General features: G+C 58.3%; 1 protein-coding gene and 2 long non-coding RNA genes across 4 annotated transcripts in view; 2 read left to right on the plus strand and 1 right to left on the minus strand.

Moving 5' to 3' along the window:
* ADGRL1 (adhesion G protein-coupled receptor L1) overlaps positions 1 to 16,137 on the minus strand; it is a 44,250-nt gene that overhangs the window by 14,721 nt on the left and 13,392 nt on the right. For both annotated transcript variants that reach the window (XM_060181861.1, XM_060181860.1), the window contains exons 2-5: positions 15,549 to 15,658; positions 10,672 to 10,888; positions 9,380 to 9,489; positions 1,251 to 2,051 (exon numbers count right to left, since the gene is read on the minus strand). In XM_060181861.1, the coding sequence (XP_060037844.1) occupies positions 1,251 to 2,051; positions 9,380 to 9,489; positions 10,672 to 10,888; positions 15,549 to 15,618 (1,198 nt within the window). In that variant the 5' untranslated portion in view covers positions 15,619 to 15,658. The remainder of the gene's footprint in view (positions 1 to 1,250; positions 2,052 to 9,379; positions 9,490 to 10,671; positions 10,889 to 15,548; positions 15,659 to 16,137) is intronic.
* Positions 6,313 to 10,790, plus strand: LOC132535562 (uncharacterized). Its single transcript, XR_009547341.1, has 3 exons — positions 6,313 to 6,887; positions 7,285 to 7,402; positions 10,661 to 10,790. It is a non-coding gene; the product is annotated as an uncharacterized LOC132535562 (long non-coding RNA).
* Positions 8,382 to 9,381, plus strand: LOC132535563 (uncharacterized). The gene is made up of 3 exons (XR_009547342.1): positions 8,382 to 8,449; positions 8,566 to 8,604; positions 9,271 to 9,381. It is a non-coding gene; the product is annotated as an uncharacterized LOC132535563 (long non-coding RNA).

A 16,137-nucleotide genomic window follows, 5' to 3' on the forward strand; every position in this document is an offset into this window, starting at 1 on the left:
GAGGGGGTTCATGGTTGGAGTTCATGGTGGTGGGGTCTGGGGGGGGTCCTGAGTCTCGGGTGTTGAGTGGGGGTCCTGGGGAGGGCCCTGCCTTTGGGGGCCGTCTACAGGAGGGTGTCCTGGGTGGTGGGGGGTCCATGGGGGAATCCTGGGTAGTAGGGGGTCCATGGGGGGAATCCTGGGTAGTGGGGGGGGTCCATGGGGGAATCCTGGGTAGTAGGGGGGTCCATGGGGGAATCCTGGGTAGTAGGGGGGTCCGTGGGGGGAATCCTGGGTAGTGGGGGGTCCATGGGGGGAATCCTGGGTAGTGGGGGGTCCATGGGGGGAATCCTGGGTAGTAGGGGGGTCCATGGGTGGAATCCTGGGTAGTGGGGGGGTCATGGGGGAATCCTGGGTAGTGGGGGGGGTCCATGGGGGAATCCTGGGTAGTAGGGGGTCCATGGGGGGAATCCTGGGTAGTAGGGGGTCCATGGGGGAATCCTGGGTAGTGGGGGGAATCCTGGGTAGTGGGGGGTCCATGGGGGAATCCTGGGTAGTGGGGGGGTCCATGGGGGAATCCTGGGTAGTGGGGGGGTCCATGGGGGGAATCCTGGGTAGTGGGGGGGGTCATGGGGGAATCTGGGTAGTGGGGGATCCCCGGGGGGAATCCTGGGTAGTGGGGGTCCATGGGGGGAATCCAGGGTAATGGGGGGTGCCCGGGGGGAATCCTGGGTAGTGGGGGGAATCCTGGGTAGTGGGGGGTCTATGAGGGAATCCTGGGTAGTGGGGGATCCATGGGGGGAGTCTTGGGTAGTGGGGGGTCCATGGGGGGAGTCTTGGGTAGTGGGGGGTCCATGGGGGAATCCTGGGTAGTGGGGGGTCCATGGGGGAAATCCTGGGTAGTGGGGGTTCCATGGGGGAATCCTGGGTAGTAGGGGGTCCATGGGGGGAATCCTGGGTAGTGGGGGGTCCATGGGGGAATCCTGGGTAGTGGGGAGTCCATGGGGGGAATCCTGGATAGTGGGGGGTCCATGGGGAGAATCCTGGGTAGTGGGGGGTCCATGGGGGAATCCTGGGAAGTGGGGGGTCCATGGGGGTATCCTGGGAAGTGGGGGGTCCCCGGGTGGGCCCATGAGAGATTATCTCCCTGCGACGGACCCCAATGGGGCCCCCTCCCACGCAGCGGTGCCGGTGGGGGCGCCCAACCCCTCCGCTCTCAGCATGGGCCTCCCATCCCCCCCGCCCCCCCGCAGACACCCCCCCACACTCACCGGCACTGGGGTCCGGGGGCCCGAACTCCAGCCCGTAGCGGACGACAAAGTAGTTGTTCCAGACGTACAGCTGGTTGTCCCGGGGGTTGTAGTCGACGGAGGACACGAACTGGTAGGGGTTGGGGAAGGCCAGGCCCAGGGGCTCGCCGCGGCCCGCGTGGGTGTTGAAGGCGTAGTCCACGCGGTTGCCGGCCGCCTCGCTGTCGTCGTCCACGTAGACGGAGCGCAGCACGTACAGCACCCCGCACACCATGAAGGCGTTGGAGGCCGAGCGCTTGTCGTAGCCCGTGTCCCAGGTGCCTTCAAAGCGCAGGGTGTAGGGGTTGAGCTGGCTCACCACCAGGCGCCCGCCGTTGGCCTCGGTGGCGTACAGCACCCACAGCCCGCTCTCGTCCACCGCCAGGTCGATGTCTGTCTTGCCGCCCCAGCGGTAGGGCGACGTGTCGTGGTAGTTGGCGGCCCCGATGACCGTCTCCCCGCTCTTGATGCGGGTGCGCAGGTCGTACTTGACGATGTTGCGGGTGCGCTCCTTGTTGTAGAAGACGGCGCCGTCGTAAACCACGAAGCCCGTGCCGTCCACGCGGTTGGGCAGCCGGTAGGTGGTGGTGTGGCGGCCGGCCACGTAGTCCTCCCACGAGGCGTACTCGGTGAGCGTGTCGGTGCGGTAGGGCACCCAGGGCATGACGTAGATGCGGTCGCCCGCCTGCAGCGGGTCCTTGCACCACGCCCCGGACTGGTGCTCCGACTCGTGCGTGGATGTGGGTTCCAGCACCTTCTGCAGCGTCCCCGGGCACACGAAGACTGGGACACACAGGGACACACGCACACGCACGAGAGAGAGAGAGATGCAGGTCGGTCACACAGGCCGGAGGGGGCGCCCGCCACGCCGCCCACCCCGCCACCCCACCTCCTCCTGCTGCTGCAGTCACGGTTGCTTGGTAGGGCTGGTAATGAGAAAGGGGGTTTGGGGAGCCCCACCCCCCACACACGGGACACCCCCCTCCCGCCCTCCCTCCCAGCTGCCTGTCTCCCTAACATACCAAGGCCTTGAAGGAGCAGGGTTAGTGAATGGGGGTGGGGTGGGGGCGTGGGGGGACGGGGTGAGGTGGGAGGAAAGGTGGAACCCCCCACTTTCCTGCCCGCGCTCCTTCCCCCCACCCCGCCTCTCCCTCTTCAGCTGCATGAGACCCCACAGGCTGGGGGGGACGCCAGGTGCGATTCATTCCGGGGGTGCGACTGTTACAGCACCTCACTGTGGGTACAGAGATTCCTTTTATTTTATTTTATTTTTGGGGGGGTCTCAGCGCCCCGCCAGCTTGGGCTACCCATCAGCCACTTTTTTGTTCTTTATTAAAACTCAGATTGATTTTTTTTTGGTTTTGTTCTGTTGTGGAAAAAGTCCACTTCCTTCTTCCCGCAGAAACCCCAAGGGGTAACACTGGGGATCCCCCTAGTCGGGGAGGGAGGCTGTCTCCCCCCCCCCCCCCCCCCCGCCACCACTGCCGCCCACCAACCCAGGGTCCCAGAGGCATCTCAGACTTCTGGATGCCCCCTGTGGCCGCCCCCCACCACGCTGGCCCCGGGATACCCACCCACACAATCAGTAGCCGCGGAGAAGGAGAAAGGAGTTTTGTTTCTTTTTTATTATGATTTTTTTTTTATTGGTGGGGTGTCCTGCCCCCCAGCCGGAAGGGCCTCTCATGGGCGAGTTTAGCAGCCAACACTGATAGGTGCACGGGGTGGGGTGAGGGTGCAGGGGTGGGGGGCCGTGGGGAGGGAGTGAGGGAGGAGCAGGAGAGCTGTGTGTGGGGGGGGACGGGGATGGGGCGGGCTCGGTGAGGTCCCGGGTCCGAGGGAGGCGCGCTGGCCGGCGGCCACCTGGGGAGGAAAGGTTAACGCTGGGGGAGAAGAGGGGTGAGCAGAGAATTCACTCCAAGGCCCGGGCCCCCGGCTGCGGGTCCCCCCCCCGGGGTTGGGGGGGGCCAGTCCCAGGTGCTAGGATGAAGACCCCGGCCCGCCCCAGCCAGGCCCCGCCGCCCCACCCCTGCGCACCACACACCCCCCCAAACCCTGATTTACCTGAGACCATCCCCAGCTCAGGAGGGACCGAGGCAGCGCTGATAGCAGAAAGGCGGGGGGCCCCGCCCCACCCCCCCATGCCCTGAAAAGGAGGAAAGTCTGGTCTCGTGGACCGTAGCTGGCCTGCCCACCCGACCCCCAGCAGCCTCCTCGGGGAACCCTGCAGACCCCCGCCCCTTTATGCCACTGGTAGCAGAACCCACACGCAGGCAAGGGTCTGCGGTGAATTCTCTGCTGCAAGCAGGCCTGGGACCCAGGCAGCCGGGGAGGGGGCGGGGGGGGGCGGCCCTAGACCCCCCATTTCCAGGCCGGCTCTGCAGCCCAGCAAGCCTGGCCTACTGGGGGCTCCTCTCTTCCCCAAGCTGGGGTGAGGGGGTAGTGGGGCAGTGACCTCAGAGGGTTTGTGTTGTGTTTTTGGGTTTTTTTTGGGGGGTGGCCACAAGGTTGGTGGGGCAGGGAGGCTGGGAGGGCGATTTGGAGCCAAAGGCATTGGAGGAGGAGAAAGATGCGGTTAAATGTTTTAAGGGCTGCCTAGGGCCTCGGCTGGCAAAGGACCCCCACCCGACCCCCAGCACCTCTTCTCCCCAGCCCCCCCATTCCCTCCCATCCCTGTCTCCCCCCCCCCCCATTTTGAAGAGAAAAAGTGAAGACTCTGGAACCAGCAGCCTGTAAGAAGAGCCGGGTGGGGAGGCAGCGGGAAGGGGGTGGAGGGGTGCCCAGGACTCTCTGTGATGAGGGAGGGGGGCAGCTCGGAGGGACCCTAGCCCAGCCCACCACCTATTCTGAGGGGTGGCTCCCTGATCACCTCAATTTCCCAGGCCCCTCCACTGCCTGGTGGTTGTCAATTTTTACATGACACTTCCGGGGAGGGGGACAGAGAGTGCCCCCTGCCCACAAGCCCAGGGAGTGGACGGGCCAGAAATCGGGGTGCTCCTGGAGGATCCCCTTCCCCGTGCCCCCGCCCCCCACACACCCACCCGCGGCTCCCTGTAACCAGCACAGCCCGGAGGAAGGAACCCTGACTGCAGCTTTGTGAGGTTGATTCCAGACCTAGAGTCTCCCCGCAACCCCTCCAGCCCCACGCCCCCCACCCTCTGGTCACCCTCCCCCACCCCCACCCGCACCCCCAGCTCTGGCAGGTGGTCTTTCCGAGGGGGGACGCGGCCCAGCCCACCCCACCCCACTGGTCCAGAATGGGGGACGCTGTGTGTGTGTGCACAGGTGGGGAGCAGGAACCAAAAAAAAAGGGGGAGAGGGGTGCTCCGAACAGCTCTGGGCCTGGGTGGGGGTCGGGTCGTCAAGCCAGAAGGGACTCCGGAAGCTACTGGGAGACCCCAGAGAAAAAGGGAGAGAGAGAGAGAGAGAGACCTGCTCCCCCAAGATAAGAAACCCAGGGTGAGCACCCCTCCAGTCACCCCACTTCATCCCAGAAACCAGGCACTGGTTATAAAATAGGGGAGAGAGAGAGAGGAGAAGAGAGAGGAGAGAGCTGGTCCCCTCCCCTCACTGCCCCGTGTCCCCCTCCCTCACGCCCCCCCCCCCCCCGTTGTATACACAGGTCTCCTGAAGGAGGCAAAACAAATAAATAAGTATGAGAAAGCCAGGTCCTCCCCAAAGGGCCTACATAGCAGGGGGAGAGAGAAGAGAAAGGGAGAGAAAGAACGAGGGAGAGAGAAAAAGAGGAGAGAAAGCAGTCCTGCCCGCTCAAGAGAGTTTCTTCAGGTGCCTGGAGGATGTCTGTGTAGGCACCAGGGCCACCCCACCGGGACCCCGGGAGGGGGGGACCGCCCAGGGTGAGGGTCTGGTGAAGGGGTCACATAAGTACAGGGCGGGGGGGGGGGAGCAAAGTGTGAGTTAGGGGGTGTCAGCATTGGTGGCAGTGCGATTACCTTTCTGCTCCACTTCTACAAGCATCGGAAGAGAGAGAGAGAGAAGAGAGAGAACAAATTGAACAACAACAAAAAGGGAAACGGTGCGAGAGAAACAAAAACACACACAACAAAACAAAAAAACCAAAAGAGAAAAACCAAACCAAACAGAAAAATAATAAACAACAACAAAAAAGAAGAGTTAAGTCGTCTGCGGCTGGCTCCTGGCAGCACTTTGCTTGCTTTGTTTTCCAAGCCTCCTCCTCCTCCTCCGTCTGCCAACGCACCGTTCCCCACCCCGTTCTGGCCCCCCTCACCTTCCTAGTCACCCCTGATCCCCCCCACGTAAGCATCCGCTTGGAGGCCCCCACCCTGCCCCTTGAGGTTTTTTTTTGGGGGGGGGTCCAGTAGGGGCGGGAGGGTGTTACGGGGAGGGGTACGAGCACAGGAGGGAGAGACATGGGAGAAAGGACCCAGTGACAGACACATGGGGTTGGGGGAGGGGCACAGAGGGGGTCCCCCCCAGCTGGAAGTCCCCCCCCACAAAAAGAGAACAGAAACAACTCACAGAGAAGCAGGCAGAGGGGAACACGGAATGACGGGAGGGGGGGTTGGGGGGAGCCCCTCAAGAGGGTCCCAGCCGATGGGGAGCAGACAGACAGGGAGTAGGCTGGGTGGCTGGGGAGGGGGGTGTTCACAGACAGGGAGGGCTGGCGGTGGAGGGGAGGGACAGACACACTCCCACACTCCCCTGGACACCTCGCCCCCCCCACTTCCACACTCAAGTTTCTTTGCTCTCACCCCACCCCAACCCTGGGGACCCTAGGGGCTTCTCCGAGACCCCCACCCCACCCCGGGCGGGGGCAACACCTGCAGAATAAAGGACTTGTAGTTAGACGGGGCACGGCTGCAAGGCAAACCCAGAGTTAGTGGGGCCCCCACCCCGGCGCTGGGCTCTCACCCCCACTCCAGGCTCTCTCTCTGGCCCGCCCACCCCTTGCCTGATCTGGGGACCCTCCACCCAGAGCTACTTATGTGCAGGGCCCCTCCATTCCCCAGCGCCTTGACCAGGGCCTGGCACGGAGGTGCTCAGAGAATTTTTTAAAAAAAATATTTATTTATTCCCTTTATGTTGCCCTTGTTGTTTTACTGTTGTAGTTATTACTGATGTCGTTGTTGTTGGACAGGACAGAGAGAAATGGAGAGAGGAGGGGAAGACAGAGAGGGGGAGAGAAAGACAGACACCTGCAGACCTGCTTCACCGCCTGGGAAGCGACTCCCCTGCAGATGGGGAGCCGGGGGGGGGGCTCGAACCGGGATCCTTATGCCGGTCCTTGCACTTTGCGCCACCTGCGCTTAACCTGCTGCGCTACCGCCTGACTCCCGAGAATTTTTTTTCTTTGGGGGGGGCAGATAGCACTGGGGGCCTGGCCTCTCTGTTATTTATTAAACAGTCCCCTTCTTTCCAGGTCTGCGTGAGCTACTTAATTTGGGGTTCGCCTCCCCCCAGGCTGACCAAAGACACGGGGGTCCCCCAAAATCGAGGGAGGGGCTGGGAGATTATGAGCCTCCTTTAATTTTTCCCCAGCTCCCACCGGTCATTTTGGGGGCCGGGGGCCACAGCAGAAGCAACCGGCAGAACGTGAGCCCCAGTGGTCATTCCGGAATCCCGTCTGCAGCTGGGGAACAGGTACGGCGAGGCACCACTTGCTCTGCTGGGGGCAGCTTCGGGTCATCTTTCTATTCTTGGAGGCTCCCCTGGCAACGCAGGGTCCCCCCTCCGCACTCCGGCCTTCACAAATGAGCATACCGGCTGAGCTGGGTTTCAAAGGGACATGGGGCATCCCCCCACCTCTCTCCCCCAGTTGCTGAGCACATCTGGAACCAGGCCGTGGTCTGGGCACTGTGTGTGTGTGTGTGTGTGTGTGTGTGTGTGTGTGTGTATGTGTGTGTAGGGGGTGAAGTTAACACCCCACGAACACCTGGACTCTGAGGGTGCACCTCAAAACCCAGCCCGAACCCCCCCCCCCACAACCAACACCATGCTGAGCTATACTAACCGGCCCTGCAACCCCTTTCCCCGCTAGCCCCCCATCGTGAGATCGGGCAGTGATCACCCCCAGTGTTTGGGGGTTCAGCGTGAGTCCTCCGCTGGAGGCTTCCGAAGGTGGCTGCAAGGAAAACGGGGAAGAGTGAAAAAAGGAGGTAAGCAGGCGGGCCCGTCCTGTTTTGGGGGGGCCGGAGGTCCCCACCTGTGCGGAGAAATCAAAGGTGGGGAGGGGAGGAGTTTGGGGAGGAAGGCTGGGAGAGGAGGGGAGAGGAGGAGGGAGAGTCGAAGGGCCCCACCGTCAGACACCCCGGTGGCCCTGCCTCCAGCCCCCCTCTGCCCGGAGACCCCACCTCCAGGTCGCTGGGGGTGAGGGCAGAGGAGAAGGGGTGATGGGGAGAGGGGTGGGCAGAAAGTGGGGTGGCTTCCAAGAGTGGGTGCTGAGGAGGAGAGACCCTGTCTTTGTTTGCTCCCCTGGGCCCAGTTCCAGAAGGCCAGACCCCCTGGGCTCCTCAGATCACTGCCCTAGGTCCTCCTGGGAGCCACTGTCAGGTCAACATGGCAGCACTTCCTGTCTGCACAGGAAGTGCCCTGAGAGCAATGGCCAATGGGTCAGAAGGGGTGAGTCTGAGGGAGATGCTTCCAGCCCTTAGCACTGGGTCGGCTACTAAGCCTGAGAGGGTGGGCTGCCTTTCTAGGAGGTCCATCTCCCAGGACAGGGGGACATGGAGGGCCAGAGGAAGATGAGGAAGCTAGTGGCATGTCTGAAGGGAAGGGTGTAAGAAGAGGGAGGTGAGATGGTGGCTGTGGGCTCAAGGTCCAGGGTGAGGAGAGGGGTGAGTGTGATGTGTGTGGCCTTGGACTGCGGAAGCCAGTGGGCCACATGGGAACAGTCAGAGAAGGGGACAGAGTCTGTGAGGGTTGGGGGTTTGACACCAAGCGTGGACAAGGAAGTGGTCAGAGTGAGGGATGGCCACCCCAGGGTGCCCGGGCATGTCTGTGGGGTGTGCATGGGTGACAGTGTGTGTAGGTGGTGGACATGTGTGTGTGTGTGAAGTGTCTGGTCTGCGGTGTGTGTGTTGAGTGGTGTGTGTGTGTGTGTGTCAAGTGTCTGGTCTGTGTTGTGTGTGTGTGAAGTGTCTGGTCTGTGGGGTGTGTGTGTCTATGTGTGAAGTGACTGGTCTATGTTGTGTGTGTGTGTGTGTGTGAAGTGACTGGTCTATGGGGTGTGTGTGTATGTGAAGTGTCTGGTCTATGTGTGTATGTGTGAAGTGACTGGTCTATGTTGTGTGTGTGTGTGTGTGTGTGTGTGTGTGTGAAGTGACTGGTCTATGGTGTGTGTGTGTGTGTGTGTGTGTGAGTGAAGTGTCTGGTCTGTGGTGTGTGTGAAGTGATTGGTCTATTGTGTGTGTGTGTGTGTGAAGTGACTGGTCTGTGGTGTGTGTGAGTGTGCGTGTGAGTGTGCGTGTGTCAAGTGTATGATCTATGGTGTGTGTGTGAAGTGTATGGTCTGTGGTGTGTGTGTGTGTGTGTGTGTGTGTGTGTGTGTCAAGTGTCTGGTCTGTGGTGTGTGTGTGTGTCAAGTGTCTGGTCTGTGGGGTGTGTGTGTGTGTGTATGTGTGTGTCAAGTGTCTGGTCTGTGGTGTGTGTCAAGTGTCTGATCTGAAGTATGTGTGTGTGTGTGTGAAGTGTCTGTGGTGTGTGGTGTGTGTGTGTGTGTGAGACATGACTGGTCTATGTGTGTGTGTATGTGTGTGTGAAGTGACTGGTCTGTGTTGTGTGTGTGTGTCAAGTGTATAGTCTGTGTTGTGTGTGTGTGTGTCAAGTGTCTGGTCTGTGGTGTGTGTCTAATCTGAAGTGTGTGTGTGTGTGTGTGTGTGCGCGTGTGTGTCTATGGTGTGTGGTGTGTGTGTGTGACGTGACTGGTCTGTGTTGTGTGTGTGTGTGTGTGAAGTGTCTGGTCTATGGTGTGTGTGTGTGACGTGACTGGTCTGTGTTGTGTGTGTGTGTGTCTCTGTGTCTGAAGTGTCCAGTCTGTGGGTGTGTTTGTGAGAGCGTGTGAACAAGGGGGGGGTCAAGGCGTCTCCTCCTCACTCCCGGGGTGGGGGCCGCGCCCGAGGAACAAGGCGACTCACTGTAAGGGACACAGTCGTACTGCACCTCCAGGTACTTGTAGGTCCCGGGACAAGGGTCAGGAAAGGCGTCCGAGCCGGCGACCACCACGCACTGAGTGCGGTTGTTACACCTGTGGGCGGGGAGGCGGGAGGTTAGAACCGCATCTGGGGGTGGGGGTGGGGACAGGGGCAGGGAGGCAGGAGGTTAAAACCACATCTGGGGGCGGGGGCGGGGAGGCGTGAAGTTAAAACCACATCTGGGGGTGGGGGTGGGGGCGGGGGGACGGGGTGCACTGCTCTGGGCGTGCGGAGCCCATCGCTACCCAGAGAAGAGAGACAGGCAGAGACATCACAGTGCCAGGGCGTCCCCTTGTGCTCTGGCACTTCCATGGGGTGCCAGGGCTTGAACCTGGGCCCTGGAATATGGCAAGACTCTGACTTTATTCAGTGAGAGATTGGTTCAGTGCCAGGAATCACTCTGCTTCTGGTCTGAGCTGCCTTTCCGGGTGGTGGTGGTAGTGGTGGTGGTGGTGGTGGTGGTGGTGTGTGTGTGTGACAGCGAGAGGCCTTGGTGGCTGTAATAGTCCAATGGGTATCATTTTAAAATTAAAAAATAGGAGACGGGTGGTAGCACAGCGGGTTAAGCGCAGGTGGCGCAAAGCACAAGGACCACTGTAAGGATCCCGGTTCGAGCCCCCGGCTCCCCACCTGCAGGGGAGTCGCTTCCCAGGCGGTGAAGCAGGTCTGCAGGTGTCTGTCTTTCTCTCCCCCTCCTCTCTCCATGTCTCTCTGTCCTATCTAACAACAACGACATTAATAACAACAGTAATACCTACAACAACAATAAAAACAAGGGCAACAAAAAGGAAATAAATAAATTTTAATAGATAAATAGGAGGGAGTCAGGCAGTAGTGCAGCGGGTTAAGCACACATGGCACAGAGCGCAAGGACTGGCATAAGAATCCGGGTTTAAGCCCCCGGCTCCCCACCTGCAGGGGAGTCGCTTCCCAGGCGGTGAAGCAGGTCTGCAGGTGTCTGTCTTTCTCTCCCCCTCTCTGTCTTCCCCTCCTCTCTCCGTTTCTCTGTCCTATCCAACAACGACGACATCAATAACAACAATAATAATAACTACGACAATAAAAAACCAGGGAAAATACATAAGTATAAAGAATTTATATGTATATGTAAAAGGTCTATTTACTAAAGAGAGAGAGAGAAAGCCTGAGCATCCTAGGCCTGAGAGTCATCTGCCCCCCTCCCCCTATGATCCATCCCCCCCGTCCCCCCGCCACCTTCTCCAGGCAGCCCTCACCTCTGGGACATGATCTTGAAGGCATCGGGCAGGTAGCACTGCACGTTCTCCATCTGGAAGGGGTCAGCGTCGCAGATCTTGTCGTCTGTGCGCCCGTAGTTGGCGTTCTCCACCATGACCACGTCGCTACCCGGGCACCGCAGCTCGATGGGGTAGCCCTCACACGCCAGCTCCCGGCGCATCAGCCCGAACGGCAGCCCTGCCCGGCTCAGGCCCGCTGGGGACACGGGACACGGGGACACCGTCAGAGCACCCCCACGGTACGCCAGGGACAGAGATGGAGCCGGGGACAGAGAGGCGGAGATGGGGGGACAGAGAGAGATGGAGACTGGGGGACAGAGAGACGGAGACTGGGGACAGAGAGACAGAGATGGGGGACAGAGAGACAGAGATGGGGAGACAGAGAGACGGAGACTGGGAGACAGAGAGACAGAGATGGGGGTCAGAGAGAGACGGAGACTGGGGGACAGAGAGACGGAGATTGAGGGACAGAGAGACGGAGACTGGGGGACAGAGAGATGGAGACTGGGGACAGAGAGACAGAGATGGGGAGACAGAGAGACAGAGATGGGGGACAGAGAGAGATGGAGACGGGGGGACAGAGAGAGATGGAGACAGGAAGACATAACACAGGACAGAGAAAGACAGAAAGACTGACACCAAGAGAGACACATAAAGGCAGAGACAGAGACAGAGAAAAACAAAGACAGAAAAAGAAGGATGGACGAGCAGAGAGGGAGAGACGGAAAGAGACAGAGTTAGAAAGATAACAGAACAGAGAGCCAGAGATACAGAGACTGGGAGATAGAGAGAGACAGCATAGAGACACAGAGACAAAGAGACGCAGAAAGAGGGGCCGGGTGGCGGCCCACCTGGCTAACCGCACACATTACAACGCACAAGGTCCCGGGTTCAAGCCCCTGGTCCCCACCTGCAAGGGGAACACTTTGCAAGTGGTGCAGCGGGGCTGCAGGTGTCTCTGTCTCTCTCCCTCTTGATTTCTGGCTGTCTCTATCCAACAAATACGATAAAAAGATAAAAAGAGTGGTCTGGAAGGTGGCGCAGGGAGAAAGCATCGGACTCTCAGGCAGGAGGTCCTGAGTTCGACCCCAGCAGCACATGGACCAGAGTGATGTCTGGCTCTTTCTCTCTCCTCCTATCTTTCTCATGAATAAATAAATAAATAAATAATATTTAAAAGAAAAAAAGATCATAAAAGTGGTCTCCGGGAGGTGGCGCAGTGGATAAAGCATTGGATTCTCAAGCATGAAGTCCTGAGTTCGGTCCCACGCAGCACATGGACCAGAGTGACGCCTGGATCTTTCTCTCCTATCTTTCTCATGAATAAATAAATACATTCTTTAAAAAAAAGATAATAAAAATAAAAAGATAAAGAAATTAAAAAAGAGATAGAAAGGCAGACAGCAAGACAGACACAGAGACAAACTGAGACAGAGATAGAAGAGATAGGAAGAGGGGCTGGGGAGTCGGGCGGTGGCGCAGCGGGTTAAGCGCAGGTGGCGTGAAGCACAAGGACCGGCGTGAGGATCCCGGTTCGAACCCCAGCTCCCCACCTGCAGGGGAGTCGCTTCCCAGGCGGTGAAGCAGGTCTGCAGGTGTCTGTCTTTCTCTCCCCCTCTCTGTCTTCCCCTCCTCTCTCCATGTCTCTCTGTCCTAGCCAACAATGAACAACATCAAGAACAACAACAATAACAACTGCAACAACAATAAAAAAAACAATGGCAACAAAAAGGAAAATAAATATAAAAAAAGAAAAAAAAAAGAAAGGGGGGGCTGTTTTCAGTCCTAAGCTCTTGGGGTCTCATTTCTGTTTTACTTTCTCTGCTGCTGGTTAGTGATTCCAGTGCAGTGGGGGCTGGGCTCAAACCCGAGTCCATACGTGGCAAAGCAGGGCTCCGTGCAGGGGAGTTATTTCCCCAGCCTGTCCTTCTCTGGTGTTATCAGTTTCTTTTCTCTCTTTTTTTTCTTTTGGGGGGGGGAGGTGCAAGGGTGATCACTGGGCCTCAGTGTGTGTGCATGACCCGGCCATTCCCAAGAGAGAGAGACAGAGAGACACCACCTCCCCACTGCAGGTCTTTGAGTATGATAAAGTGTGCACTCAACTGGACAAGCCGTCTGTATGCCACCTCCCCCATTGGTTTAAGTAAACATTTATTATAATTCTACTTTTCTTTTTTAAAATATTATTATTTATTATTATTATTTGCCTTCAGGGTTATTGCTGGGGCTCGGTGCCTGCGTCACGAATCCACTGCTCCTGGAGGCTACTTTTTTTCCCCCTTTTGTTGCCCATGTTTAACGTTGTTGTGGTTATTACTATTGTTGTTTTTGATGTCGTTGTTGGATAGGACGGAGAGAAATGGAGAGAGGAGGGGAGGACAGAGAGGAGGAGAGAAAGACAGACACCTGCAGACCTGCTTCACCGCCTGGGAAGCAACTCCCCTGCAGGTGGGGAGCCAGGGGCTCGAACCAGGATCCTTCCTCCTGCCGGTCCTTGCGCTTTGTGCCACCTGCGCTTAAGCTGCTGCGCTACCGTCCGACCCTCTTATTTTTATTTATTGGATAGAGACAGACATTGAGGGGGTGGTCCGGGAGGTGGCGCAGTGGATAAAGCACTGGACTCTCAAGCACGAGGTCCCAAGTTCAATCCCTGGCAGCACATGTACCAGAGTGATGTCTGGTTCTTTCTCTCTCCCCTCCTATCTCTCTCATTAATAGATAAATAAATAAATAAATAATATATTTTTAAAAATCGAGAGGGGAGGGGGAGACAGAGAGACAGAGAGACACCTGCAGCCCTGCTTCACCACTTGCAAAGCTTTCTCCCTGCAGGTGGGGACCGGGGGCTTGAACCCAGGTCCTAGTGCACTTTACTGTGAGTGCTTAACCAGGTGCACCACTGCCTGGCCTCTCCATCTCTCTCTCTCTCTGTCTCTCTCTCTCTGTTTCTCTCTGTCTCTACATGAAAGTCTTTTTGCATAGCCATTATGCTATATCCCCAACCCTTTCTCTCTCCTTGCTCCTCTCTTCCTCTAAACATCTCTGTCTCCAATAAGCAAATATGTTGTGAGACATAGAGAGATGGAGAGAGATATGAGAGAGAGATTGAGAGAGAGACAGAGAGATGGGGAGAGATGGGGAGAGATATGGAGAGAGACAGAGATGGAGAGAGATGGGGAGAGAGATGGAGAAAGACAGAGATGGAGAGAGACAGAGAGATGGAGAGAGACAGAGATGGAGAGAGACAGAGAGATGGAGAGAGAGATATGGAGAGAGAGAGATGGGGATAGAGATGGAGAGACAGAGAGATGAAGAGAGAGACAGAGAAATGGAGAGAGACAGAGAGCTGGAGAGACAGATGGAGAGAGATGGAGACAGAGAGATGGAGAGAGAGACAGATATGGAGAGAGATGGGGAGAGAGACAGAGAGATGGAGAGAGATGGGGAGAGAGATGGAGAGAGACAGAGATGGAGAGAGAGAGAGATGGAGAGAGACAGAGATATGGAGAGAGACAGAGATATGGAGAGAGACAGAGAGATGGAGAGAGATGGAGAGAGACAGAGATGGAGAGAGATGGGGAGAGAGAGATGGAGAGAGACAGGGATATGGAGAGAGACAGAGAGATGGAGAGAGACAGAAAGATGGGGACAGAGATGGAGAGACAGAGAGATGAAGAGAGAGACAGAGATGGAGAGAGATACAGAGAGCTAGAGAGACAGATGGAGAGAGATGGAGAGACAGAGAGCTGGAGAGACAGATGGAGAGATGGAGAGAGACAGAGAGCTGGAGAGACAGATGGAGAGAGATGGAGAGAAACAGAGATGGAGAGAGAGAGACAGATATGGAGAGAGATGGGGAGAGAGACAGAGAGATGGAGAGAGAGAGAGGGAAAAGGAGAACCACCTCGCAGCACTGGAGCTCTCCCAGGTTCTTGGGCACCTGCCATGTGGTACCAGGGCTCAAAGCTGAGCCAGGATGAGAGATGTGACAAGGCAGGCGCCCTCCCCTGTGAGCCCACCTCAGCCCCACGAACCCCAAGCCTGACTCTCATCCCAGTCACTCTCTGTGTGGGGAGCAGACGAAACCACCTCACGTCCCCACACAGCTCTGCCCGCTGCCTCCCCTGACCCGGGTTCGAGGCCCCATGCACCCAGCTGGCCAGGGCAAGACTGGCAGCAGGAAGTGGGATGTCATACTTAGCCATGAACAGGGTGGGGGGTGTGCGTGTCAGCCATCTGGGCGGGCCGGGGGGTACCCCCACCCGGGGAGGAGTTGGGGGAACAGAGAGAGGGTGGCGGCTGGGCCCCTGGGGTTTTTTTGGGTGAACCAAGCCCAGCTTGGGGGGAATGCTTGACATGTGTTCGTTCCTCCAGAACCATCTGCTCGCTGGGCTAAATTTATCCCGTTCCGGGGCTGGGAGGGGGGGCCGGGGGCGGAGGGCTGGCTCAGCTGGGTCTGGGGGGGCCAGGGTGGGGGCATGAAGGGTACAGGGAGACAGCACCCCACCCTCCTGGCTGGGGGCTCTGGGGTGGGCAGAGAAAGTGGATACACACCCGGACCCCCCCTTCTCTCCTTTTAAATGAGGGGACACCAGGGCGAGAAGTGAGGGGGGGGAACAGGGACACCTCAGGGCAGGCAGGGTCGGCGAGGGGACCCCTGTTTCTGCCCCCCATCCCCAAACCCCCGTTAATGGAGTAATCAGCAGGCCGGCTGTAATTGTAGGTTGAGAGGGCTAATTAGCTGTCTTCTCAATAAACGTCACGGACACGCCGTCAAGTAACCACCCTGGGTGTGCGGGAGCCCTGGGGACGGCCCCGGCCCACCACCCTCTGCTCTCATCTGGGGGGGCGCCTACCTTGTGTGGCCGAGGTGACCAGGACGGTGGTGACACACAGGCCCCAAAGCACGGCAGCCAGACGGGCCATGGCGGGCGGCACGGGGACCTCAGAGGCCTGGACGGCCAGCCTGGGGGGGGCAGGGGGCAGTCAGGGACTGTGACTTCCAGCCCTGCTGTCCACAGCCCCCCTCCCCAACTCAAACCCCCATCCCCCAGTCTCATCCACCCAGGATCCCCCCAAGTTAAACTCCTAGAATCCCTCCGAGTAAAAAAAAAAAACAAACCCAAGTCAACCCACTAGGGCACCCCTAGTTGAATCACTTCAGGGTCACAACTCAACACCCCCGGCCCCCCAAATCATCCTTCTAGCAGCCCCCAAATGAACCCCCCAAGCATGTCCCAAGTCAAAATAAACCCAAGTTCCCCAAGTAGAAATCCCCCAGGCGACCCCCCCAGTTGAACCCACCTGCCCTCGCAAGCCAAACGCCTGCCCACTCCAAGTCTGATCCCCCCAGATCCTCCCCAAGTCAAACACGCCCAACAATACCCCAAGTCTGATGACCCCAAAAAAAAACAAAAACCAGGCAGACTCACTCATCCCAACGCC

This window comes from Erinaceus europaeus, chromosome 23 (assembly GCF_950295315.1).
Source record: "Erinaceus europaeus chromosome 23, mEriEur2.1, whole genome shotgun sequence".
Lineage (NCBI taxonomy): Eukaryota > Metazoa > Chordata > Mammalia > Eulipotyphla > Erinaceidae > Erinaceus > Erinaceus europaeus.